Below are 27,945 nucleotides of genomic sequence, written 5' to 3' on the forward strand. Positions count from 1 at the left end.
GAAAGAGCCCGGCCTGCGTGTGCAGCTGGACCAGGGAGGCGACGACAGGTCCGGCGTTAATGCTACGGTTCTGCGCTGCTGAGGAAGTAAAGCACAGATGTGTTGGAACACAAGACCGCTAGCGAGGAAAGGGCAGGCACATACGGAGCCCCGCAAGCTCAAGTAATGACTGGGTGGCGCCAGGTGTGAACCGGTGTCCAGCAGAGGTGGCGTGAGGATGTGGCAGCTCCACAACGTGTGGCTGCAATTTCCAGCACTCACCCTGAGCAGCAGTGGGTATTTGCAGATCCTCTGGATGGGAGCCACAAGGTAACCCTCCAGCGGTACCTCCGTGTTTTTCCTGCCACCCAGCAGCATGCAGTTCTACAGGCCGGGAGAAGAAAAGGTCAAACCAAAAAAAAAAAAAGGCGCATAAAAGCACAGAAATCGGTTTGTTGTCACAAACATGCTGTGAGTAAAACCGCTGCACAGTTCAATTAAACTGCCACAAGATGGTGAATGATGGCAAAAACAATAAAATCACAAATCACGGAGGCCAAAAGGTCTGAGGTTAAGAGGAAACCCAACCCTGGTTAGTGCAAGGCCAGAGAGCTGACCTGGGATATACAAGGCCCTAGATTAGCGTAGGTCGTAGGGACGTAAGGTGAGACACATACAGCTCTGAGGAAAGGTAAGGTCAGCAGAAGGTCAAGGCTATAAAGACACCATTAAATAAAAAACATTATTATTAACATTCCCTCATTCGGCTGCTGAAATTAGATCACACCCTGTCGCAGCTTCTCTGATGGTCTGTTTAGCGTGTGTGGTTTCACTTGGAAGGCCAAATGCTTCAATCAAACTCTGAGAATTTGGTTTTAATGGATGTGTTGAAACGAGAAGTGTGTCGATCTGTGCGAAATAAAAAAAGAGATGAGTGGAAAGGGTGGCCAAAGCCTATACGGACAAAGAAATACCAGTACAAGAGTAGTGTGACATTGAGAAAAAGAGAGTGAAAAAGAAGAGACTGATATGTTTAGCGAGCCAGCATTTGGGATGTAATCGTCTTTTGGACTGGCAACACGAGGCTCCCCTGTGGAGGAGAAACTCTCTCCGAGTGTGGGGACAGGAAATGAGAGTACATCTACAACTCGGGGTGGCTGATGTATGCGGGGATACATCAGCTCTGAGGACATGTTGGAGTATAAAGTCTGGGGCTTTACACCTTCCAGCTGCCACATGGCTTTTCTTTTCAGCTTTGATAAATTACTGTTATTATGAGGACACACAATTACAGGAGAGTGATGGTGACCTTAAAACTGCAAACAAAAAAAATCATGACACATCTAATGAGTTTGCCTGTTTTCCATGTCTGAACCACAAAATGCAAAGGTGACAGTTCTCGGGCAAAAACACGTATTCTGTCAAGCCTTGAAGAAAACGCTTGTGTCTGCTACAGACATGCTTTCAGCGCTGCAGTGTGTGTGTGACATTTTTGGAAAAAGGACAGAGCCGCACTGTCATTAGTCAAAGACCAGCGGGCTCCAACAGCTCCGCACTTTCCAAGAATCCTCCCAACAACCGATCGGCAGTCGGAGGACATGAAGGTCACTTATATTAAGCGCTGGATTCCTCACCCACTCACCAGTAAACATGTGCGGACGCTCCTGATCTTATTCAGCTCCAGCAGCAGTCTCTGGGCCTTCTCGTGATTCCCGCAGTATTCATCATAAATCTGGAAGCGGCTCCTCTGCAAAGAGCCAGGGAGAGACGAGGTGAGACGGGACAGTTCGCAGTGACAGGAGCCACCACAGGAAAGACTACAGACACCAGAACACCTCGACAACATCATGGATTTCATGACAGCACAGTATCTGGATGGATCCAGTCATAGCTCCATCTCTGTTTGAGATGAAGCAAACAGCACAGCCACTAAATCACTGCCGGAAAACTTTTGTGGTTAGCAGTTATGCTAATTTGCCAGTTCAGCGCCATCAAAATGACAACACGAGACGATTTGTAACACGTCATTCCCTGTGCCCTTTATAAAAAAGTTTACGAACCCAGCAAAATAAAGCGCCTTTGGAGCTAGACCGCGGTCCAAAAGGGAGGAGTGGAGTCTGTAGTCAACATGAACTAATTTGCAGAGGAATTCTGCTCCCTCTTGTCCAGCTGGCTCACGGCTAAGCTAAGTTGGATTGTGTAATTTATTTTTTTCTTTTTGGACAACTTTCGAGGATCAACAAAATATTGTTAAGAAGCAAAGCCTCCAAAGCTGTTTTCCATCCGAGGCCAATGCGGTCACTGCTAAAACATAATCGTTAGCCGCAGGCTCCGCTGTGAGGTATACCCAATTTTCTCAGTCGTAAATCTGATGGATCCGCGTGTGCTGCTCGATCATCTCTCCTTCACCTGTAGCCAACCGCTCCACGAGTCACTTTAAGGTCATCAGAAGGATGGAGATCTATTACGCTTTAAAAGCTATTATATTCCAGTGCGCCTCAAGGAACAGCATCTAAAATATATTACACTTTACAAAAACGTAAAGATAGATGTGCGCCCTAAATCCGCAAATATAAGATGACAACGTGGCTTCATCATAGGAGGCATAAAGGGCTCTGAGGGCAAAGCAGGAGAGGTTTAGCCAGAGAGCCAAGTTGAAAGAGAAGACAAACATTTCGGGGAGGCATAACTTACAAAGTGCAGGAAGCAACGGCCGATTTCATGGTGAGCGTGGGGGTCGGGCTGGAGCAGACTGTCCACCATGGACAGGAAGTCTCTGTGAACCGCCAGGATCTCCTCAATGTTGGAGAACAAAACCTGAGAGAGAACAGGACACATGTGCGTTGGTGACGTCTCTTCTGAGATGCCGTTATCCATCTTATCTAACGCTTCACCTGTACACGAAGTTTCCAAATAAAACCCAGCGTGGAAGGAGGCGTTCCAAACCACTGGACAGTAAATATCCCATGAACCTGTATTTACCGTCAAAAGTAAGCAAGCCCACGAAAACAGACTCCCTCCCGCTGTGAGAGCGCAACCTTTATTACCCTGCAGCCGGAATCGCTTATAAATAGATTATATTTACAGCTGCTTCCTGGATCGCCCACTTCTCTCTCCTTCCAGACTATTTTCAGGCGGAATGAGCCAGATGGAGCAAGAGTCAATATTGCTCCGTGGCTCTCGACTGCGTCCTTCTCAAACCCGCGGCCCTCACCTTGACCGTTTCCTCCGTGATGTTCTTGTCCATCTTGGTGGCGGCATACTGGTTCAGGCGGTGCAGGAATACCTGAGCCAGGAGGAAAGAGGTGAGGAAAACGGTTGAACGGAGGGATTGAAGGACACTTTTTATGTCACAATTGGAACTTGGAAGGCAAATAGAAGACCGTTGTAAGAGTGTAAGCAGGCCGATTTCTCTTTTTAAAAACATCTCTGAACTGTCAAATTCTGCCTGTACCAGTCCTCCTCCTCCCCCTCCTCCTCCTGACAGCATAAAAGGTCACACTATTATTGGACAAGTTCTGTCACTTTAGCAGCACAAATCCACAGTTCACGCCGACAACAGCTCCACACACACACGATCAAGCCGTAACCTGAAAGGCAGCATGATGTCAGCGTGTTACATCTGTCTTTTTAGTTGACCTCCACTATGGGCAACTATTTATCACCCTGCAGAGACTCATAAAACATCTGGCGCTCAGTTCGGTGGTGAAGCAGAGGGCCTGACCCGAGAGACACCCCCAAACCAACAACCAAAATGAATACAGGCGGCTTCGTTAACCAGTCTTCCCTAAATTATTGTATTTTCCCAACCCGTCCATGCGTCCATCCATCAATGTTCCATTAACCGCCGCTTATTCTTAATCAGGAGTTGGAGTCAATCCCAGCAGTCACTGGGTGCAATACAGCCTGGACACACATCACAGGGCACACCGTTCAGTCACACACTCACACTTTAGGGGTAAGGTGTGTGACTCCTGGAGGAAGCTGGAGTACCAGGAGAAAAATAACCAAAACATCAAATCCTTTCTGTTCCATTACTAATAATGGTCTTCAGAGCAAAGACCTTTAAACATTCACAGTAAGCGAACGACGCCCTGCTGCCTTTGTTGTCGCAATACTTCCCTGACGTGCAGCTGTAATAGGAAGTGAGTGATTCCAGGATTTAAACAATCGCCCGCTTTGTTCCGGAATATCTCACCGCTGATTACCATTCTGCAGCTTCCTCACCCCTCAGGAGAATTAGCATCTGATTAGCAAGTCTAATCGCTACAAACGCGGGGCGGGCTACGCCGGGGTCTCACAAAGGCACGAGGCCTTACAGTACAAGACCTGAGCTGGGTAACATTAGCGTCATTTGCATCAGAAGCTCTCCTTGCTGTCAGTGGCGTGCAACATCAAACATGGACTCATTAGGGAGTCTATAACTTTGTTTGAATGACAAGAAGTCTATTATAGAAGAAACAATCAGTCAATCAGCAAAGTGACAATGGCACAAAGTAAACAGCAGAAGAAAAGGGCCCAAAATCCATTCGGATAGATGGAGATAGAGGCCCAATGGAGAGATTTGGATCTGACTGAAAACTATTTTGACCTATCGTAATCTCCAAGAGGACCGCCTAAAATCTGCGGCTGGCTCAAAACCGACAGATCAACAAGCTGTTGAGAGGTGCCACACTGATGGCATTAAGGGACTAATCCTGGAGCAGCTCCGTGCACGGTGAATAGGAATCTGGATACATTTTAAAGGTACATAACAGCACCATCAGTAAAAGCTCACTTCCAGGGTTGCAGCACCTGAAAACACAGCCATAAAATGTTGGTGGGCAAAGCCTCTGTGTGGGGATTAAATCCAAATCTGGATTATGAGGCTTCCAAAATCCAGTGTCTGTGCAGGTTTTATCCCTCGATTGCATTACAACACGGTTTCTCTTGGGTTTAGAGTCAGGTAGCGGTTACTAAAGAGAAGCTAACTTTTTTTAAAAACTCATTTCCCTCTTTTTTCGGAGCAGATTTCCCCATGTTTGCAGTCATTGTCCTCAGACTCAGCAACAAATTCCAGAGGGGCACATTTTGTTCCCTGGGACTGGATGTGCTCTTCAACAGGAATCCAGCATTGCTGATCACCGGCCTCCTCTGAATCACAAACAGGCTTTGCAACTCCTCCGTAGGAGCTGCCGGCGCCCCGTGTCACACGTTCTCTACCCACAGTGGTAGAGACGTTCAAAGAGTCATTCTTTATTATTGAAATTCTGTTTTATAAGCAGTTGGCAACATTCTGAAACACTCCGAACTGATGAGTTGAGAAGACAAAGAGAATAAAAGAGTTGGAGCAGAGCAGAGATTCTCTGTTCTTTCCATTCATGGGATGTTAGACTCATTAGGTTTTAAAGGCAATGAAACAAGCAGACTGAGGAACTGGGAAATAAACACAGCTATAAAACCCACCTAATTCAGATCTTTCTCATGCCTGCCTTTTTTCCCTGTCCCGATTTACCTTTTGCCATTGGCACTGCTTCGGTGTCTCTGTTTTTCTGTTTCAGTTGCCGTCTTGGGCCTCAAATGTAGGCATCCGGGGCAGCATGAGGACTGCAAGATTTGCATGTGATTTGCATGCTAGGGAGGGCCAAACGTGCTGCCATTTGCTGAATCCAAGTCAGGGCTTTGGACTGGAGATGGCTGGCTTGCAATAGCAGACCCGGGTTTGCCAAAGCACGCGTAAGTCTGGTTCTCTCTGTTTTCTAACACAGAAGCGGATCGGTCTTTGGCAGATGAACCGGTGCTAAACTCAGCTAATGGAAAGTGTTACAGCTAATTCAGCTGAGCTGGATAGCACTGAATGCTAATGTGTCAGCAAGTCTATCACATGTCAACCAAATCCTAGGTCCTGGTTGCGCTGAAGGACCAGTCAATATAGCTTTTAGAATAAAAACATGGGGGCTGCGCACTGACTAAATGGTTGGGTTAGATGCCTGCACAGCACACGATGGGTCATGCATCACCCACTAAGAGAACAGAGGTCTTCTAAAACGGAACGGGATTGGTTTCAATATAACATGATCCACATTTGCTCTATATCTGTTAAAAAATGTGCTTTTTTAGGAGGAGGAGGACGGTGGGAATTATAGCCACAGCTTCCTTGATTTGGTGGGAAAAGCAACTGAGGGAAGACAAAGAATAACTGAAGTATGGCTTCCATGATGACGGTGTGTGTACACAGCCAACCTACTTTAGGACACTTTGTGAATGGACATTATGCAATCCCCCATTCAGCATCCCAACCGAGATTAGAAGGACACAATCAGCGGAAGGCCCTAGCCCCTCCCTCTGTTTGTGTTGATATTTATGTCAACGAAACAGATGAGCGCACCAGAAGAGACCCTTTGGTCCCACAGGCAAACACTGAGAACGTGGATCGTGAGTGGCCAAGAGAAGAAAAAAGAGAGGAAACATGTTGTTCATCACGAAACATAGACTCGAAGCCCACAGAGTGGGATGCAGCGGGAATACAAATCCCATCCGGGGAGGAAAAGTGCAGCAAAAAGCATCCAAAAGAGCAAAACGATGCAGTAAAGTGTTTTGATTTTTAAAAAAAACTTCCTGTTCTCTCGTTCTTGCCTCAAACATCTGCTAATGCATTGAAGTAGGGAGGCTGCTGTGGAACACAGGCTCTGTTTGATCCATTACACGCACAGCAGCCGTCCTGAGACCCTGGAGATGGATCGACCCATCGCAGAACACCTAATGGAGAAATATTTGCATATTGTGATGTTTCCACGCACTTTAAGAACTCTTCCACCACAATGTGCTTTTGCTACAGTACTGGTAATGGTCAGGGATCCACACCGAGTTCATTAGCACTGGTTACCAGTCTAAACCCGGGAAGAATGAATGGGCCTTTCTCCGATTATTTGGCATGCTACCTCTTTTGTCCGTGAATCGTGGACCCGCTTTGTTGACGCGTTTGTTGAGGGAGCCAGCAAACGAGCGCACGAACACCCGCGCATGCAAGGACCCTGACAGGAAAACAGCGACGCTCCAACACTGCGCAAAAATGGGAATACGAACGAGAACGAGGACAAGAAATGAAATGAGATGCCAACTGCAGGCCCACTGTGGTGAACCACTAGACTGTGAAGGTATGCTGATAGCTCATTAACGCTCTTAGCTGTGTGATCGCTTTGTCATCCCTCTGTCTCCCTGAATTAGATAATCAAATTAGCAGAAGTGAAGCAAGGGGCACGGCAGAGACGGACACAGAAATGGCAGGTCAACAGAAAATGGCCTCCCAAACCTCCACTACACACACCTTTACAGACACACAGCCAGATGCCTAACTGCACCCCCCCCAGAAGACCTCATTAGAGACAAAGTCGAACTCAGATGCTGCGAAACACCAGGAAACTTCCAGAAAAAATTGAAAGGGCTCTTTGTACGTCTTCAACAGGTAATCATGCCACCTCCAGGAGTCATCCAGAGCTTCCCATCCCGTTACGCCTGCGGCGAACTGTTCCATTTCTCTCAGATGGGAATGTATACAGGAAGCAGACGCTATAAATACAGCAGGGAATGTTAAGGTGACTGCAGCATCTCAGTGGAGACCATTGATGCTCACGTGCACGGGTCAGTATGGGGAGAGATGAAGGAAATATTAAAAAAGGTTCTTGTCTTTTTTTCATTTCAATGGCAGTTAAATTGTCTGTGAAGGGCGACAAATTCTTCTCTTTCATGACTTTCTTGTCCTTCCGGTGACCCTGGAACTCACAGGCTGAACGTAAATAGACGTAGTAAAGCGATTTAATCCAGTGAATATTCCTGTGTCCGATGCCTGAGCCTGACTCCTGTAAAAAAAATAAATAAAACAAGCCAAACTGCACGGCCACGTCTGTTTGAGTCAAAGCCTGACCGACTTGTGGGTTTGTTCAATTTCACCCTCTAAATGAAAAGCAGCTTCAGTACATTCTGGGTCAATGTGTGAAATTGGATATTAAGCAGCGAGCTCAGACAAATTTACTCTTTTGAGAGCAAACTGCTGCACCAATCAGCAAACCGCCATCAGCTGATCCCGCACAATTGCCCTCGGAACCCCAGAACGGAGCCGCGTATCGATTTGCAGGACGACGGGGCAGATTCTGTCCCCAGTGTGACCGTCACACGAGCTCCAGACGCTCTGCTGGTGGCTCCCTGACCCCTGCCTGGACACAAAAGAGGCGCAGCCTCACACTGAAATCTGGACACTGTCAGTGGAGAATAAGGACGCAGGCAAACCTGCCAGTTTCTTTCCTTCTTTCAGACTCTTTTTGTGGATCTGTTGGAGTCACAAATAACACCCTCCTGTTGGGATTCGGCTCACAATGGCCTTTTTTGCTTTAGAGCACAAAAAGCTAAAGGATCCACGCCAACAGAGCAGTGTGAATGCAAACCACTAATCACTGTAAATTAACTCCTTTTTAGTGGAACTGGTTTGGTCATTTCGCCTTTGCATCAAACAGATATTTAATAAATAACAGAAATAACAGATAATATGCAACTAGAAGAATAATTTAAATGGACTTTATATGGCCCAAGCTAACTGAACTGATCTTCTACAACTTTTAACTGAAGCTAAACAACATTTTTATATTTTTTTTCCATTTTATTGTAAAAAAAATAAGCATCATGTGCCAAATAAACAAATTAAGTATGTCAAATATCTCAATTACATGACTGAATAATATGACAATCCACAATAAGACTGGGTTTAGCGGTGTTAGCACGTGGCATTTGAGTTGGTGGTGCTGGAGACAAAAATAGAAAGAAAAAAAGTCACACACAAAGGGGATGTCTGCAGACGAGGCATGCTAAGAGACACTTGTAAAACGCTTCATTATCCCATTGATGTGCTTAATTAAAAAAAAAAGGGGGGATTTCCCATCAGGCCTGGGTGGGCAGTTCTGGTTGCTGGTGGTTCACTAATACAGAAATACAGATCTCAGAAGAAGAATAACTTTGAAACATTGATTTAAACCACAGAGGGTGGGACAGAGAGCATGGAAACTGCTCTAAACAGATGAGAACAGTTCATCAAATGAGCCTCATGGTCTATGACATTAGCCTAATCTACCCAATAACACCTCTCATCAGTGCCATGCAGAATTGTGTCACGAACCACAGTGCCAAACTGACAGTGAAGGCATCGTGTGTGAGCCTGGATCCCTTCTGCATCCTGAAGCTGATGGTTTATAATGGAGAATCCCCTGTGCAATAAACCCCCATGTTACCAGGAGGGCAGATATCCTTGTATGTGTGTGTATGTGTGTGTGTGAGTTCAGGAAACAAGCAGCACAATGTAAAGACGGGGAGGGCCAGGAAGGAAGGAAGGAAATCCTGCTTGAAAAATGCCCTCGGAGACAAAAGCCAAAGAACCCTCTACAGTGCAACAACCCGCCTGAGGGGCTCTTTACCCAGAGACCACAGAGTTATCAATAAGTCATAGGCCAGACGAGACAATAACAATGGCAAAACTGACTTTTCTCTGACTGATACAAGATTTATACCAGACAAGAAAACATTTGTCTGTTGTCGTCAGTCAGAAAGGGAAGAACTGGCACTCATTTTATGCCAGAACAAAATATATATATATATATATATATATATATATATATATATTGCATTTTGGTGTAAATCGCGGTACTTACACATGCTTATCAATCCTCTCATTACCCTCTGCAAGACTCCAAAATTTTGGAAACCTCAGTTTAGCAAAAGAAAACAATTGTGTTTGGGAGATATTTTCCAAAATAAAAGCACCATTGCAGGGTTCTTGCCCAATTAAAATCACGCGTTTGGCTCGCCCGGTACCCAACATGATGGCCCATGCTGAGGAAGAAATTCTATACAACTCATGCGCTTGGCAGTAAAGTACAAAAAAAATGATCAGCTGCAACATGCAAGACATGACTCCCACACCAGTACAACTCAAAAGGAAAAAAAATCATCCCAGTCAGTGTTTTTGTTTAAAGAGTGAGTAGCCACAGAGCTCATTGACAACTCTAAAAAGGGCCATTCTGGCTTTCAGCTTGAGTAATAAACTGTGTTACACAAAGGACCAGCCCGTGCGCAGGCAGAAATGCAGCATGAGATGCATTGTCCCTTTCTGGTGCCTACCAGTAGAGACGGAATGACCCATTGAGGAGAAACTGACTCAGTCCAATTAAAAACCGGCAGAAAACTCTTTGTTTACAAGAACAAGAGTGGAATAGTCACAGTCTGCCAGTCTGGATCACAGAAAAACAGCAACAACAGAGCTGGATGCTGGCATGAAGTCTATAGATTACAAGAAAAGGAAAGGATATTGGACAGAGACGCTGTGACCTTTGGGGTCATCAGCCGTGTGTCTGGAGCATATAGTCAGTCACCCCACTGACCTCAGCTCCTCCTGGTCAGATATTATGAGTCAAAATGACCAGGAGGCAAACAAATCCCAAGGTTGTTAGGAAGATGGAGAAACACACACACACACACACACACATAGTTTACTTTAACACCTGTTTCCAGCGGACAGGAAATTATCCTTCGCAGCTGTTTTCCCTATTAAGTTTGATTCCACAACATCCTGCTGCCATTTTAACAGGAAACGTGCTACCGATGAGCACAGGAGAGCAAAGGAGCGGTCAAGATCTACAAAGGCACAAAAATTTTAATCACCAATTGAAGTTTCAGCTTATGCACGGTATTAGTAACTGCATCAGGCAGCATGCTCGGGTGCTTGAATTCAGCAGCCTTTGTGTGATGAAGCTAACGCTAAGGGGCTGTTTTTATTGAACTGTGTTCACTTCCAACACCAAAAGTAGCACATGAGTTCTCCTAGATTATCTCATACTAATTATTAAGCAGAGATCCACTAAAGCTACTTATTTCGTAGTCTTTCCGACAAAGAAAATCCAGAAAAGCAGCTTATTAGAGCCACTGTTTACATTTAGCCTTGATTTGTCCCTCTCATTGAGGCAATTCTAAGAATGACTGTCATTTTATTGGCTCCGAGCTGTCCAAGATAAACACCAGAGTCCTACGCCGCCCACTATCTCCTGCTATAATCGTTTATTATGTAAGCCAGACTTGAGAGACTTCAGACAACTTCCCTTCCAAGCCAAAGACTACTGTGTCAGTTTAATGCATGCGGAGTAAAGGTGGCGCTTTAATTCAGAGAATAACAAACTTAGACTCTTGGACAAGATGCAAATCTTTGGATTTTCCCAGAGGCTCCATACGGGGGACACAATGGGCTCAGAATGTCCTGGGCCAAATCGCCCTAATCGCCATTGTGATTTCCCGCTCCCGTAAAGGTAAAGTATGCGAGAGGGGCATTGTGTTTGGGCCCCAAAGATCTATGGCAACGATCTCTGCTCCGCCGTTCAACTCTGGCTACTGACCGGGGTCTCATTGTTCCCCAGCGTTTCCTAACCTCGGACAAATTCCTCTTTCAGGAAATATAGTTTACAAGAGACGGCACCAGGCCTCAGCCACCCCGAAAAGCCCCTCCATCTACTTTTTTTCTGATCCACTCTTGCTTTCCCCACTGGCAATATCCCTTCTGCCTCTCTCCCAGCTGGGATTCGGCATCCCCTGGATTATCCCACCAGGGAGTGTCGGAGATGGCTCCTCTCTGTGACCTTTACACACATGGAGACCTGTGAGCTTCTGCTTTAAATTGGCATCAGAGAGAGAGGCAGAGACAGGCCTGTGTATCTGCATGTTCAGAAGAAAGTCTTCTGGGTGACCCCTCTTCTCTGCAGGGCACTCTTTGATCATTGGGAGGAGCTCGCGCGATGCTTCCCCGGGCCCCCCCAACATGATAAGACAGTAGATAAAAGTGCCTCACGCTCACTTTCTGGCTCTTCTGTATCTCTGCAACATGCAGCCAAACCAACAATGCTTGTCCTTGACTGTCAGATCAAAACCACTGACAAAGCCATCCTGATGCTCCAGGGTCAGAACAGAGAGGCCTTGTAAGGATCAGTCACGTCTGAGATCAATCCAAGTTCCAGAACTACAGGGGGAGATGAAGGAGGAGCAGCCTCCAACCCCCACAACCATCAGCAACCCCCCCGCCTCTCCCTACATTTCTCCAGTGACGCCGCTTCTAAGAACACGATCCCCTCGTGGTCTCACTGTCCTCCATTGGAAACATCTGGGCAGTGGGAGGAAGGTCAGAACATACACACGCAGTCTGGCAAGTAATTCTGCAACTGACAACAGGGTGTCCCTTAGACCCAACGTCCCACAGCACCCAGAACGTTTAAATCACGACAGTAATGTGTTGCGTTCCCACTGCTTCTCCTCCTATCTTCAAATCTGACCTCTATTTTTTATTTTATTTTTTAAATATGACCCGAATCTCTCAGTTTCCCCTTAAACAGGTGCCCTTTCCCTCCATTTGTGAGGCTAGTAAAGCCACAATTGTGATTTTAAAATCCCTCTGTTGCAATAACCACAAGTTTTATTAGCATCCACCTGTGCTGTCCTCGGCTTCTGGATAAGTTGGCAGTGTTGCTGCACTCTTCTGCACTTTTCCAGGCTGTTTTGGGAGTGATCAAATGGATATTTATGCTGCAGGAGTTATAAGCAGCAGGGCGACACTAACAGAGAGGAATTGAACGCAGACAGTACTGATGAATTTCATACGGGTCATTTCAGATTCCGTTGTGGAAAATGACTTTTTCTTACCAATATGTCATTATGGGCAGCCCATTATGCGCCCCCAGCAGCCAATAAATGGCTTAAGAATAGGATGCAATATCCCCAGGCTGGTGAAGGAACTACAGAAATGTCATGCCTGCTTTTACAATTTCACACTTGCAGCTTCATGAGTTAACCTGCAAAGCTTAGTTCAGAGTTGCGTGAAGTGGCATGTAGGGGAGCTTGCACTGCTGTTTATTACCAGGTTACACTTGCAGGCTGATGCTCCGTGCATACTAAACAGTCTGGCTTCTCTCTGCGCTTTACATTAGTGCTTTCTAACTGAATCATGCGGGTTCATTTCATTTGCGGGACTCACCGACAGAAACTCCAGTGTCCCAACATAATCCCGTTCAGTCTTTAAAAGTTCGTTCAGGACGCACACACGGAGCCGGAGCTGTTTCTCCAGGTCCTTCCCGCTTTCAGCTCTGTGTTCACTTCTGCTCTCTTCAGTCATAGTAGTTGGAAAAACGGCCACTTTAAAAAAAAAATCCAAATGGAGAAAAAGTTTTCACATAACAGAGGATGTGATCAGATGTGCAAAGTCTGAGGCATTGTTCATATACGAGGTGACTGGTGTCTGCGCTGCAAATCCACCAAAATTAAAGAGAACCCGGAGGATAAAAGTATGGGAGATAGATGAAAGCGAAGGAAAAAGTGAAGTAAAAATGGGAAGTGCAAAATGCACAACAATGTCAGACAGCTTCCCTCAAAGTAGTCAACAGTCAACAACCGGACCGCACTTTTGAAAGTTGAGCCCATGTGACTCTCAAAAACTATCACGCTGATCGAGCCTTGGAAGTTTTTAACGCGGAGGGAAACACTGTCAAGTTGGCCGTGGTACCTTAAGGGCGTTTCCGGTTTAGGTTTTCAAATGTAAAAGGGGCAACAAGTTTTGTATGAGGTTTGGGAGACATACACAATAAATCACAAGATACTGTCGTAGTTTCGCGAGTACAGTATTTGATTGATGAAGCGAACGTTATGAAGTCGTCTGGGTCTAGTGGGAGCAGAATATTTATGGCTTTACTTTGAAGAAACAAACTACTTAATTCAGTTCGATTGTTGCCTTTTTCTTATTTGCAAAGTTTGCTAAATCGGGAATTAATTTGGATTTGTCGACATACATCTATGCTGATCACTTTCTTTGCGAATGCACAAACCTGTTGTGACAGTTTTATCTTTGAAAACCTCAACCGGAACTTAAATGGACCATTTTGGCTAACTTTACATGTGTGCTCCGCTGATTAAATCACCAATCTGCGGGTTGTAAGTGCCCCCCCCCCCCCCCCCCCCCCCCCCTTCTTTTTAAGTAAATTGACCAGATCAAATACAAACGCAACAGACATTACATTTTCACTCAATCACACGTACTTTTCACTCAATTTCCTCCCACTAAAATTTATGGAGTGAAAAAAAAAATACGAAAACGTTACTTATTTATTTTAGGACCCTCGGGAACCTCATCTGAGCGTCTGGGCTGCCAGAAGCAAACCAAAACCAGCGGGAACGTCAGTTCATTAGAGATATGCTGCATTAATGTCGTCGCCATAAATGCTTTCAAGCTCTGTACTTATTTAATTAAGCAATGCAATCCACTTCAAAGTTTGAGTATATATACTGATGTTCTTAATTGGACTACAATTCAAGTAATGTTCTCAAGAGCTCTCCTTATGTGCTTTATTTGCTTGGATTAGTTGCACAAAATAGGACATATGTGTAAGTTTCATATCCCACTTATGAACTCTAAATAAATGTTTGTCACTCTCATATACATGTGATGTCTTATCAAAGTTAATTAAGATACAGCAGCGATTTCTACATTCATAGAGCGGTGTGAATAGGACAGGAAGAGAGCCTCTTTTACTCGTAAAAGCATCCCAGATGCAAAACGGTGAAAAGAGACCTAATATCCTGCTGGAATTAACTGTATTATTCACTAGCACACAAGCAACCTCTGAGTGTGCAACTTCTATTTGACAGGCTCCATTAATAACACAAGGTTGTGCTTAATTAACTGTAACTAATACACTCCAGACTTTCATAATCAAAACCGGAGAACAACAGTTAAATAACCCATATTAGCAATTCACTTGTTTTAAAGCTTGTTATACTGTCAGTGCCTGTGGTTTCTTTTCATCTTATATAATTATTGTGTGTGTGTGTGGGGGGGGTGATTTATGATGTATTATATGATTTATAATATATGATAAACAAGACCATTATGCCGCAAATTTAAAGTGTAGTTTTTACAGTTCTCCTGAAAATAAGACAGTGAGATAAGGAATACTGCTCTCACTGATCGGTGTCAGAGTGAGTTTTCATGTCTTAATTACGCTCAAATTGTTGAGGAGGCGAGGACGGGCAATAAATGTTGGCACTGTGCGCACCCTAGCGGTTAAATTAAGTACTGCATAGTTTTAAAATGACGTTGTGGTGTTGTTTCCACTAGATGGCGCTATTGGTGGATTTTACATTAAATAAGGGCTGTTGAGGATTCTGCAGCGATGCACAAAAGCCCAGTCCAAGGCCTTTAAAACACCAGAGAAATCGATATTTGTGGCAGAGCTGCACATCATAAAGCCTTTCTCTTTCTTTTGAATTGCTTGACCCTTTAACGCTTCCGTCTTTCATTAAAACAACATTTAAAGTTGAGGAGCCCCATGCCATCATTTGATCCTTCTGTTTCTGTATCCAATTTCTTCTTCAGCCAGTCACTTAATGATGCTGTAGAAAACATACACGGCATTGGACCGACAACTCTTAGCAACAGTTGAATGTCTGTCTTTTTCTCCCTGATTCTGCAGAAAAACAATAAACCTTGTACGTGCAGGGGTACGCCATCTTCATCTGTCGGCTTTTAAATCCAAATTGCTCTCAATGGGCCATTATTGTATCCAACAGCTGCATCAATTGTGCTTAAACAAGCCCTTAAACTCAGCAACTGTTATCTATTACACCCAGAGGTTAAGAGGCTGTGCTTAAAGGCACATTAAACTGACATTTACACACATGCACACAGACGCACGCACACACAGACACAGCATATCAACATGCAACATGAAAAAAACATTTTTCTTTTTAAAAAAAACAACAACTGTTGAGTCAGCAGGATTCCCTCCTCCCTGCAGAGAATCTGCTGAAACGACTGCGAGAAGAGAGGATGGCTGGACTGGAATTCAATCATGTCTTTTAATGACTTTTATAGATATATTACACCTTCATTATCAAGAACATTCAATTGCCAGTCGTCCCCTGTGTGTACTACATTCACACTGCCTCTATTATTATACCCTGGCTTGGTGTGTAATTAGATCTGTTTGAAGGGTAATGGTCTCCCTCTCCTCTTTTTGCATTTCTGAAGAGGCGATCTAAAGATTCGCAGAATCATTGGATCATCTGAACGGTCTCAAGTGTGCATGAGCTAATGGCAACCGAGCGTTGAGACCATTTACCAGCATAATTCAGTTACACTTTATTTATTTAACATCTGTCATACACAGAAATCCAGGGCCTGACCCTCAAACAAGCAACAGTGGCAGCAGAAAACTTGAGGAGGACCGGGCTCGGTGGATCAACACCACTGGTCCCTCGGGTTATCAAAGGAGTGCCTCAAGGTTCAGCTCTAGGACCCTGCTTGTTTACGATCTACCTTATATGCAGAACATATTGATGTTGTGAACGCTGAAGGTGTGCAGGCTCCATTAGGAACACGCTGAGCTAAAACTGGAAGCGTGAACGTTTTGAAAGCCAGATCTCTGGAAACCACAAGCACGTGATCGTCAATTGGGTTTTATTTTTCCTGTCACCGCGTCAGATGGCTTGGTGTTTGTAGGAAAACAGACTTCTACTCTTCAATATAATGACTGTGTTCTGCTGCTGTGGACAACTATTATTATTATTTCTGACTGTCGGGCCCGAGCTTCTATCGGTGTGAGCGAGTCTGTGTGTTGTAATCAGGGGATCTTCAGGTTGCTGAGTGGAGCTCAGCCTAACCTCTGTTTTGTCTCGGATCTCACAATGATAGGTAATTCAAAACTTCAGTTTGGCAGCCAGATTAACTTCCCCTAAATTCTCCAACTCATTGTGAGAGCGACGCGCTCTTTTTTCTTGTTTTTTTGCCTTCCAGACTTTATCCTCCTTTCATCCTTTTCTTTAGCCCTCAGGGTCACGGATGATCCCGGCAGCCTTGTTTAAGGGTCAACTGGGACCTCTCAGATCCTTCAGAAGCCCTAACGTCACCACAAACACCAGCAGTCGGCCTCTCCGTTTGAACCCCCCCCTCCTCCTCGTACCACCATGGTTTGTTGAAATGCCAGTCCCAGGCGGCGTGCTATCAAAGGCCTCATTCACACCCCTCAGCGCAGCCTGAGCAACATCGCGATTTACTGCACCTTGGTGCCATTCTAAGACTGCACAGCTGAAGAATTCCTCTCAGAAAAAAAACGCTTAGTCCTTCATTTTCCCATCGCAACCCCCCCAAAAAACACCGCCGCGTGCCCAGATTGGCTTTCTTGTGGGTCAAAAACAACACCGAGGCCTCCGCCGACATTTCCGTGCCCGACATGGCGTGCCTGAAAGATCAACCAGCGGCGCAGCCAAAACACGCGAGCTCACTCTCCCCTCAACTTTTTTTATTAAAAAAAAAAACTCCCTTGAAGGCGATACACGCCGAGGGCGGGGGGCAGGGGGGCGTTATGAATATGCTTCTGTGTGCAACTGTCACTGTGCTCAGACACACTTCAGTTTCTGGAGTTCTGGCTTTTCTTTTAATTGGTCCTATTTCAGAGAAGAACAAGAAAAAAATGTTTAAAATGCACCATTCCACTTAAGTTATAGGCTTGTTCCAGTAAGGTGGAGTGTTTTATGACATTTACTCTAAGAAGAGATGTATTCATTTTGAATTAGCAGCACATGTAACATTTACCCTTAAGCCCTTTGCAGCTCCACTTTTAGAGTGAAACTTTTCGATGATTTGGACTTAAAACCTGTTTTATTTTCATGTAGCTGTATTTATGTGATACATCCTCATAGATGTGACTGTGATTTATACTAATAAAGGAAGGTTTTATGCTGTGTAAAAGATGTGGTAGGTGGAAACACCATTATAGCTGTATAATCAAGAACTACCTGCACTGACTGGAGCTGTGTTCTTGGTTCTTGGGGAGTGTTTTTTGGGTCTGCTGTGCAGTAATTGAGTGTGAAACAGGTGGCACCACCGGAGGGAAGCATGTGAAAAATGTGCTGCTGCCACGCAGTCACAAAAGGCGGTTGACTTAGACATTTAATCACTGTGTTGGGTGATAAGCAGAGGATCAAACAGGGTCACAAAAAGTCTAGAATAACAGAGAGCCACCTAAAGCCCCAAAAGGGATCTGCAGTAGAGCCGACCCAAGTAGCTACCCATCACACAACGTGGGTTTTATACATGCATACAAGGAAACAACATGCAAAGATTTTAGGAACACGGGGAAGCTGCTTCTAGTGTCTTCTGGCATCAGGCAGAACAACATCTAAGAACGGTTCTCAAGAAGTTGAGCAATTTGATTTGGAATTTCTTCTTATTACTTCCAGTTGTGCAGAGGATGATAATCATCTCGACATGTTAGAAATATTTTTTTAAAGTACAGAAGAGGAGCAAATGAGGTATGAAAAGTAAAAATATCCATTAGTAGAACACCACAGCCCATTATATAGCGTGAATGGGCATTACTCAAAGCCAATTTGGGCTCAGATTGTGCAGAATTCTTTTGGTTTTCTTCGTAACGTTCCGTTTTCTTCTGCAGGACTGTGCTTAGGCTTGATGTCTACACACAAGCGCGCCACTTTCAAAGTCGCTTTGTCAGTTAAATACGCTGTAGAACAGACGCGCTCATGTCGTCGATACCGACCCACGTGACTCGGGTCCTCCTCGGACTTTTTTTTTTTAAATGCGCTGTAATTCCCTCCAGAGCTCCACAGAGGTGGCAAACGCTTCTCCTGCGCCAGATGTCCAACCTTTGCAGCGTTTTCGCCATCAGAGGGACAATAAAACCCAAAGTGACTTTGCAGGCGGAGACTTTAAAAGTTCAGGTTCTGCATCCTGCAGAAGCTCCCGGTCCGTTTTCCTCTGGTCCGCTCTTCCAAGGATGGGTCCCAGGAGCGCGTTTCGCGCCTTGCTTTTACCGGCTTGCGTGATCATCTGCAGTAACGTGCTGTGTCCCGTCGTGGCTTTCCTCTACAACAACCGCTACGCAGGGTGAGTAAAGACCCCTCCATTCATTTCAGGGGCTCTTCAGTCCATATGCGCACAGTCTACTAGAAAAGCGCACGACAGAGAGGTTTCCTGACAGATTCTCCCTGATTAGAGTGGGTTATCTCACGGATGGAACAAAGGGAGCCAACGCGGTTCGTGTTTGAGACATAATGAGATGTTTTGTGTTCACTTCTGTTGTCCGATGCTATTTGGGGTGAAACCATGTGGTTCAGAGGGAGGCCGATTCACATGGATGACACATTCTCATCAATTGTGTTTCAACAGGAAAAATAATTGATATAAAGAGCGCATGCACATCCCTGTATATGTTTACGAGGACGAGTGACACCTCTTCACTTAAAATCAGCTTTTATTTGAACTTTGGGAGATCACTGGGATGAAAAGATGATCTCAATTGTGTGCAATTACAGATATAATCATGTTGCTAAATACAGAGATAGCATGAGTCTGGCACGCATTTATGGTCTGTTTTTCTGAAGAAACTTGTTGCCTGTCAGTGTGGTGCATATTTTTGGTGCTCCACATGTTTTGCTCCTCATCAAAAGCCTAAACCAAGCTGGTGCGTTTCAGTCTGGGATGTGGCAGGCGTCGCGCTCCTCACTTGCAAGTCTGAGAAGAAGACGAAACATCAGAATCAAGGCTTTGTTGGAAATAAAATGTTAAGCTGTTGAGCGCTGTTGATTGCTGTATCACAGCAGCATCAAGCATCAACATCTTGATTTAAGGGCGGGACCTTAAAAGCAAATTGCTTCCATCCCGCTGCCGAGGAAACAAGCAGACTGACAACTCGGGGCCAGCCTTAACTCTGAGAGACCCGCAGATGGTTGAAGGCAAAAGGCAAAAGACCTTTTCCAGACCAACAATGTAACATCAACAGCCTGCCATCCTTCATTTGAAGGGGACGTTCACTTCCTCCGCAGCTGAGCTGTGGAAGCGGACGGTGCTCTGGTATTGACGCACACAATTCAGAAAAGGACAGAGAAAAGTAAAGATTGAGACCGGTTTAAACTCACTCGAATGCATCAAGATACAGTTTTTCATTCATTCAGACCACCTGTTTGCTTGTGGAAACTGGCTTTTCCGGCCTCACGTTGCACTGAATGAAAGAGTGTGGCCCTCTCACGGGACACCCCTGGGTCCTTTTGTTCATCAGAACCTCCTGACACCTTTGTTTACTGCGACCCAATTTCCTGTGTTACACATTGTAAAACACTGTTTGGAAGAAGCGGAATAATGGCGATGGAGACACAGAGAGCTCATGGAAAACTGGACTCGTATCACACGCCTGTGTCATCTTCACTTTAGAAATGAAGGCTGTGAGGGTTTGGGGATTAAAATCAACTGTCGCTTTTATTTAGTGAGATTTTGTTATTGTAAAATATGCGTTTGTGGCCACATTGGCGCCAGTTGTGAGATGAAACACTTGTTGTTTGTGCAGAGATCAAGTCTTCAGAATACATCCAAAGAATATTGACGAGGTCCAAACACTCAAGAACATTCTGGGACACATGCAGGTTGGCACAGATTTGCTTTTTCTTTCTCTTTTTTTGTACTTAAATGCATGACAGTGAAAAGGAACTGTTTAATTTTCAGATTACAACTTAAATATTCCAAAGTTTTACTAAAATCAAAGCGATGCTTCAAAATACTTGAATTTATGACCCATATGAGGACAGATGTTTCTGAGTACTGGTGTTATAAATCAAGTTCTTACGAATTTAGTTGATTGTTTTTATGTTTGATGGTGTCAGACATGTGTCATAAATCAAAAAGCATAGCTCAGGGTGTATTGTTACACATCTTGGGAAAAGTTATGGAATTGTCTATATTTTATTAGGTTTTTCAAGTTTTATTTCAGAGTAAATAAAGGTTTTATTCAGCTCACCCTGGCCTTTGATGCCCAGTGGTTTATCCGTCACAGCTGTCCGTCACGCAGGGATGTTTCACATTAGCGGTGGCGCTGTGTCGTTAATGTTAATGTGCGTGCAACCATGTGGCGCGGCCCCGGGGACAGGGACGCGGAGAGGTGCGGTCGCGGGTGCTCGTCTGGTGCAGCTGAGACATCTGCACTCCTTCATGAGCCAAAAAAGGCCAAAAATTCCAAGTGGTGACACTGAGGGACAGAAAACCTGTAGAGAAAATGCATTTGGCATCAGCGGCATGGACAACTTTCCTTAGCATGTTGTTTTCAGCCTTAAAGATTTAAAGATACAAATTCAATATTTCCCCTCACGTTTTTTGGGAGGGATGAGCGGATTACATGCCGAAACAAGCAGAGAGGCCCTCACGCCAACGCCTAACAGCTCCCTTAAATTAAAATTCCTGGATCCACTCCTTTATCCAGACCCATACCAAAATTGAGGCCCGCCCCCTTTCCTCCCAGCGAAACACGCACATAGTCCCGGTAATTAATTGGATAGAAACAGTGAACGTTCCTGCGCTGCGGCTGAATTACAGGCCACATGCCTCATTAACATTTATGAAAGGCATCTGCTGGGCCTGGGCTCACGCTTTGGTTTCGAGGTAGCGACGGTACAGGGTGAGAAGGGTCTCCTTAACCATTGATTAGTTTGGGTTTTTACATGCGGCGTTCGAAAGGACGCAGCGCTCCAAGACCAGCGGAGGCCAAGACCAGCGGAGGCTGCGGCAGCTACTGTTTGGACAGCTGTGTTTGGAGTATCACTCTGCCACAGATCCAGCCAAACTACCTCTACTGCCTTGGGCTGGGAGTGAGGTCAAATAATAAATGAGCAGGATGAGCGTTCTGCAACACGAGAATATAGAATGACATTACCAACAAAGTAACACAATCTTCTAAAAAAGTCCTCACCCTTTTTCCTCCGGTGGGTTCTAGAGAAGGGACGAGACAATCCGATCCGCAAGGATCACATTCAAGCCGGGTTTTCTGTCCTACAGGCATCGACAACACTTTCACCTGGGGTTCCACTTCACCTTGTGAAAGCTTTTTCTGCCTGGCAGGAGTCAAAACTCGGCTTGAATCGGGCCCTTAGGGACTGGCTTTGGCCATCTCTATGATGTGTTGCTGTAGGGATTACTGTATGTTTGACAGTTTAAGTGTTGGTGATTTGTCAGGATCTTTGGTCTCCTGAGGAGAGCGGTGACATGGGCGTTTCGCCCCTGGAGGATGTTTGCCTTTTCCCAGTCATAACATCTGTCCACTATCAGCAGTGTATGATATCATAAGTTCACCGCCGATGCTCTTGTTGCGTCTGACAAATAGACGGCGTTCTAGCACATCTGTCGGTGACATCATGGCTGTTGGAATGCAGCTCTACGGTTGGTTAAATTCTAAGGTCACAGGTTTTGTTTGGTGAAACGTGGAAAGGTCATTTGCAGGACTTTTGTGCAAGTTTGATTGACTTGATTTAAAGAAAATGCTCCGAGAACGACTCAGAGCACATAACTGGTAATTACTGGGGTCTATCGGATGGTGCAGTGGTCACTGTAGTCCCACAGCTACATGGAAGCATATGCAATCAGCCTTTTACACTCAAATTTACACACTTTTGGCAAAATAACCAAACACAGTTTAAGAATATGATCACAAAATACTATAAAATGCACACCCCTGCACCAAAGATAAGGCTTTTAGTAGCTCTTTTTCATGGTTCAGTATCTTTGAACCATCCAAGGCTTTTTAAAACACAAATTAAACAAACAGCATTAAAGATCTTATCAAGTTATTCTCGTGGGACTGCCAGGCTGCCTGGATTCCCTCTGATTCCAGTGTTTGTGTACACTTCCAGTGCAAACAGGAAACAGGAATTAAGTGATTAATTAGGCTTTATTACCATTTCCCTTATACCTACACAAAAGTAGTCTGGCTTTAATGGAACTAAATTATTTCCCCTTTTTTTCTTACGATTAAAAAACCCTTGCAGACATAACATTTAAATCCAAGAGACATGAGTTGATGTAGGAGTTCCGTCTTTAGGGCATCTCAACAGAGCTCCAAGAGCTCAGATGTGCATTTGAGGCTGTTTAAATGCCTTTAAGGGCTGATGTGTTTGGGATTTGTTTGGCTAACAACGGAGCCACACTGCAACATTTGTGGGACTTAACCATTTGGAAACACCATAAAAGCGCAGAGCGGTTTACATTTACCATCACCAAAGGTCCCATTTGTAGCCTCCTGGCTCCATAAACGAAACCAAACGAAACAACATTCTGTAAACCATTAAAGCCTTTCACACATTATCGAGCATCTGCGCCTGCAGCATCAGCCAGCCGAGGACGTTTGCAGAAACACACGTTAAAAACGGACTTCCAGTGTCCGTTCCGATGTACTTCCTCAGAAGTTCCATTTTCCTCGCATCTGTTTTCCATTCCTGGCGTCTGTGTTTGGGTAGTCGACTCACGTAGGCGATATCCCGTCTGCCTCAGCAGTGACTGACAGACACAACTATCAGGGCTTGATAACAGGTGCTGAGAGACATGTTGGTTGCTAATATAAGGCGAGTACGTAGGACACCCTCTGCAACCGTCCAATCCTCGACATTCCTCCAATCCCTCTTGTTAGGGTGCTGTCTAAATAATGCCTTAATGTCTCGGGTTAATCAAAACTAATCTGACAATCACCACTGAATGTTTGGCGCTATTTCAAACACTCAGCAGATAAGAAACCAAGGTCATCTTTGCAGTCTCAGCACATGCTTTTAAACCCTTAACTCAGGTTGAGTTAAGTGCATTTTAGTTTATTTTACTGGAGGCCAGACAGTAAGGCTTCATTTTTGTTAAATCTTTATAGATTCTTTGAGGAGAAATAAGCACTGAGATTAGTTGAGGCATCATATAACAAAAGAGGGTTGTCTGATAGAATATTTCAGACAGTACTGACACTGAAACCCTTAATAATAGTGAAATGATCTCATTTTTATCATCTATAATCAGGTTGCACTGTGCCTCTGGTTTCATGCCTTTTGTTCTCTTCATGTAGGTGGACTTCTGGCAGCCCAACAGCGCGTCCCTAATTTGTCAAAACACAACCGTGGACGTCCACGTGAAGCGCAATGACACTTTGGCCGTACACGCACGCCTGCAGCAGGAACATATCGATTATGGGTAGGAACGGTCAGACTGGGCCTCGTTGGCTGTCTGGTTCAGGATCACGGTTTTGAAACAACTCTGCCTGCTCTGCACATGTTTGCATGCAAGAGACCATACAGTATTTCCTGGGAGCCCAGTTACGTGCACACCCACTGTGGGAGCCTCTTTCCCAGTCAGCGCTCCTTCTCATCGCTCCATCCCAGTCTCATTTTACCATTTGTCAAAACTGAGGTTTAAATTGTGGTTTAAAGCAGATGCAGCTGGAGAGAGGTCCTTTCTGCACAGAGCTTTAATTTGGTTGACATTTCCTAAAGCGAGCGGTTACACTGAGCTTTCTTTGTAATTTTTCACTATTACTGATCTATTTTAAACCGCTTTGTTTGCTGCCACGTGCAGCAGTTGGGATTTACATGAAAGATCACTTTAAAAGAAGAAACATTATGTTCCAAAATTTAAAGAAACTGCAATGTCACTTTTTTCCAGGACCGTGAAACCATAATTAAAGTCCAAAAATAAGGATTTGAAAAACAGAAACGGTGCACATGCTCGAGCAGCTGTGAAAGCTGCTCACAGCATCTGTTTTATGTCGAAGTGGTCAGACCAGAGAGCAGCTTCTCAACAAATAATGACCGTCTTGGCCATAAGTCTGGCTGGTTTTTGACACATTTCAAGCACTGCGTTATGATTATCTTAAGCTTTGCATTCCCCATGTGGAAAGTTTTATTAGTAAGGATTTATTAAACTGTATAAACATTTGAATTATTGGTAAATCGCATATTTTTTGCACCATCTTAGACCATTTGCTTTTTTGACACACAGAAATGAGTAGGTTAAAGGAAAGAAGGTAAAGCTTTTAGATGGAATTTTTTGTATAAATGTCCTTTTAAAAAAAATTATTAGGTAGAGTGTATATTTTCACCATCTGTATGGTTTTTTTTGTTTTTTATTTAAATTTTAGCCTTATCGAGAAACTTGAAAATTTGGTACAGCAAACATGCTGGTCAGAGTTGATCACATATTCCTCACTTGTCCCACTGCCTCCTGCTCTCTGCCCACAGGGTGTTTATCTCCGATCTGCAGGAGGAAATTGAAAAGCAGACGGGATACCGTTCGTCTCGGAAGCGGAGGTCAGAGTTTCAGTATGACTACGAGGTTTACCACTCTCTGGAAGAGGTAGACGCCTCTCCCGCCACTCGCCCACCCCTCTCCCACTCTCCTCTGCTAAACAAACATCTGCAGCACCTGCGAGGTCCCATCCACCTCAAAATCTCTCAATTCTCTCTTTAAGATTCAGAGCTGGATGTTTGAAATCAACAGAACTCAGCCCAATCTGGTTGACATGTTCTCCATCGGGAAGTCCTATGAGGGCAGGCCACTTTACGTGCTTCAGGTTGGAGAAAAATCTCAATAGAGTGACACGCAGAGTCACGAGTGCGCGCCTGCACATGCTCACGCTATTCACAACTGACGGAGATCATGCCCTGTCAGATAGGAAAGAGAAGTCGGCATCAGAAGAAGGCCGTGTGGATTGACTGTGGCGTCCATGCCAGAGAGTGGATAGGACCCGCCTTCTGCCAGTGGTTTGTCAAAGAGGTAATTCTAGTGTCCATATTTTAACTCTGTATAGCTTTGTGAATACAGAAGTCAAACCCGGGCTCGACAAAAGCAACATCTGTTGATTTTAGAGGGGACTTGATTCTTATATTAAATACACCTCAGATGGTACACATTCAGTCAGTCCAAAGTTTTGTGCAGGTTGGCATAAAGATAGCAGAAGAGTTGAAGTTAAAGCGTAACACAACTCACTGAATGTCGTATTTACAGTGCTATGACAATAAATAATCATTCAAAATTCTTGATTGGAAATGATGAACAGTATGAGCCGGATGTAGTACTTAGTATTGACCACCTGAGGTCGGTGTGCCATCTTTGTTTTAAGCCTTTAAGCTCATTAACTTTGAACCTAAGCAGTATTAACCTAGTGACCAAATCTCCTTACTCCAGTACTCACCTGCATGAAAAAAGTTAACATATATTTTCATATATGTGATAATTTATAAGATTTGTAAGAGTTTCTTGGCCGAATGCCAGCTCTGCACCATCTTTATCCTCCTTCTTTAAATTACGACTCTAGGCCATCGGCTCGTACCAGCAGGACTCTGTGATGAGACGCCTGCTTAATCAGCTCAGCTTCTACATCATGCCTGTCTTCAATGTGGATGGATATCATTTCAGCTGGACAACGGTACCACAGGGCAAGACAAACATTAATCTAATGATAAATACACAAAAATATACATAGTATTCATTTCCCCGCAGGATCGATTCTGGAGGAAAACCAGGTCCAAAAATCACAGGTTCCACTGCCGAGGAGTAGATGCAAATAGAAACTGGAAAGTTAAGTGGTGTGGTGAGTTTGATGACACTGGACGTGCACAGACAATCATTCAGGGTCAAGCCAGACATTTTAACCCCCAGAAGGACAAATTAACAATGCAGAGACATTGACAAAAGGAGGGTTGTCCATGTCGTAGCACCATAACATTTGATGTGATAGGAGCGTTTCTCAATGCTCGGAGTGAAAATTGTCCGATATGTTCCCTCCTTTCCACTCCTCAGCTCAGGGGGCATCCTCCCATCCCTGCGACGACACCTACTGCGGGCCCTTCCCAGAGTCCGAACCTGAAGTCAAAGCCGTGGCCAAGTTCCTGCGCAAGCACAAGAAACGCATCAAAGCGTACATCTCCATCCACGCCTACGCCCAAATGCTGCTTTACCCATATTCCTACAAATACGCCACTATCCCGAACTTCGACTGTGTGGTAAAACTTCAGCTAATAACCGTCTGGGCTTATCCTGAGTGTATTGGAGCACATTGTTACGAATTATAGAATCACAGGTCTGATCTTTTGTCTTCTCCATCTAGGAGTCCGCAGCTCGTAGTGCAGTGACAGCCCTGTACTCTGCATATGGACTTAAATACAGATATGGACCCGCCTCCACAACACTGTGTGAGTAGTCTTCAGATTCCAGATTACTTTACGGATTACTTTATTTAAAGGTGGGTTTTTATTGTGTGAGCTTTAATTTTTCGATAAAATGTTCACACAGACGTCAGTTCTGGAAGCTCTATTGACTGGGCCTACAAAAACGGGATACCGTACACGTTTGCTTTTGAGTTAAGGGACACGGGATACTTCGGCTTCCTCCTTCCCGAGTCCCTCATCAGCCCGACGTGCGGCGAGACAACGAGGGCGGTGAAGGCCATCGCGTCAGGAGTACTGAAGAAGTGCAAGCCAGCCAGGAACAAATTTCCATATATATGACCTCCGCAGAGCTCCACCCTCATGGTTATTTATTTCATCACCTCCTGCTCCTGCTTAGAGTTAATATTCCCAACAGATCTAACCAGGAGATGGACGGACAAACACCAGGAAAGAGACTGGAACAAGATGTTTTGTTTTTTTAATGTTTCTAGGGTTGTTTACATTTGTTTTCAGGTTTTTTCCCCCATATAATTCCTCCCAGTAACCTTCCTGTTTATACCAATTTTCTGAAGTCCAGTCCATAAAAAGTCTTGTCTAAAAGGTCACCCCACACACACACACACACACACACACAAGGTTTTCCTAATGACTTTTGGTCACATGAGCACTTGTCAAGAAATAGCAGCGCTTTAGATTGAAATATTGTAATATAAACCTAACTGTATTTTTAATATGGCTGTATTTTTAATGTTAGATAGACCTACCGAGTGTCAGTTTAGATATGCAACTATAATTTAATGCCTTTATTACTGCAAAATCGATGTTATAATAAATACGTGACAACCTTTGGTTTACTTTGTCATGTTCTTGTTTTGTTTTGATAATTGCATTAATGCTCAGGTGGATGAATGTCCAAAGGGGCAACAAAGGAACATGCAGCCC

General features: G+C 44.5%; 2 protein-coding genes and 1 long non-coding RNA gene across 4 annotated transcripts in view; 1 reads left to right on the forward strand and 2 right to left on the reverse strand.

Moving 5' to 3' along the window:
- Positions 1-13,494, reverse strand: part of prex2 (phosphatidylinositol-3,4,5-trisphosphate-dependent Rac exchange factor 2) — a 56,201-nt gene extending 42,707 nt beyond the window's left edge. The window contains exons 1-5 of one of the 2 annotated variants that reach the window (XM_011607902.2): positions 13,013-13,494; positions 3,194-3,265; positions 2,674-2,796; positions 1,622-1,726; positions 262-363 (exon numbers count right to left, since the gene is read on the reverse strand). In XM_011607902.2, coding sequence (XP_011606204.1) covers positions 262-363; positions 1,622-1,726; positions 2,674-2,796; positions 3,194-3,265; positions 13,013-13,150 — 540 coding nt within the window. In that variant the 5' untranslated portion in view covers positions 13,151-13,494. Of the gene's footprint in view, positions 1-261; positions 364-1,621; positions 1,727-2,673; positions 2,797-2,873; positions 2,993-3,193; positions 3,266-13,012 lie in introns of those variants that run through there. The other variant, XM_029842941.1, reaches the window with a different exon arrangement.
- A 4,563-nt stretch (positions 13,495-18,057) lies between these two features.
- On the forward strand, positions 18,058-27,812 carry cpa6 (carboxypeptidase A6). The gene is made up of 11 exons (XM_003967941.3): positions 18,058-18,931; positions 20,388-20,463; positions 23,907-24,031; positions 25,075-25,189; positions 25,305-25,406; positions 25,505-25,609; positions 26,151-26,261; positions 26,336-26,426; positions 26,636-26,838; positions 26,943-27,027; positions 27,128-27,812. Exons 1-11 carry the CDS (start codon positions 18,624-18,626, stop codon positions 27,340-27,342), a joined length of 1,536 nt encoding a protein of 511 aa, XP_003967990.2. The 5' UTR covers positions 18,058-18,623; the 3' UTR covers positions 27,343-27,812.
- LOC115251348 (uncharacterized) lies at positions 19,327-21,990 on the reverse strand. Its single transcript, XR_003889906.1, has 3 exons — positions 21,780-21,990; positions 20,835-21,078; positions 19,327-19,558 (listed from the first exon to the last, which is right to left on the reverse strand). It is a non-coding gene; the product is annotated as an uncharacterized lncRNA (long non-coding RNA).
- Positions 27,813-27,945: the final 133 nt, after the last annotated feature.

The sequence above is a fragment of the Takifugu rubripes genome, chromosome 10, assembly GCF_901000725.2.
Source record: "Takifugu rubripes chromosome 10, fTakRub1.2, whole genome shotgun sequence".
Lineage (NCBI taxonomy): Eukaryota > Metazoa > Chordata > Actinopteri > Tetraodontiformes > Tetraodontidae > Takifugu > Takifugu rubripes.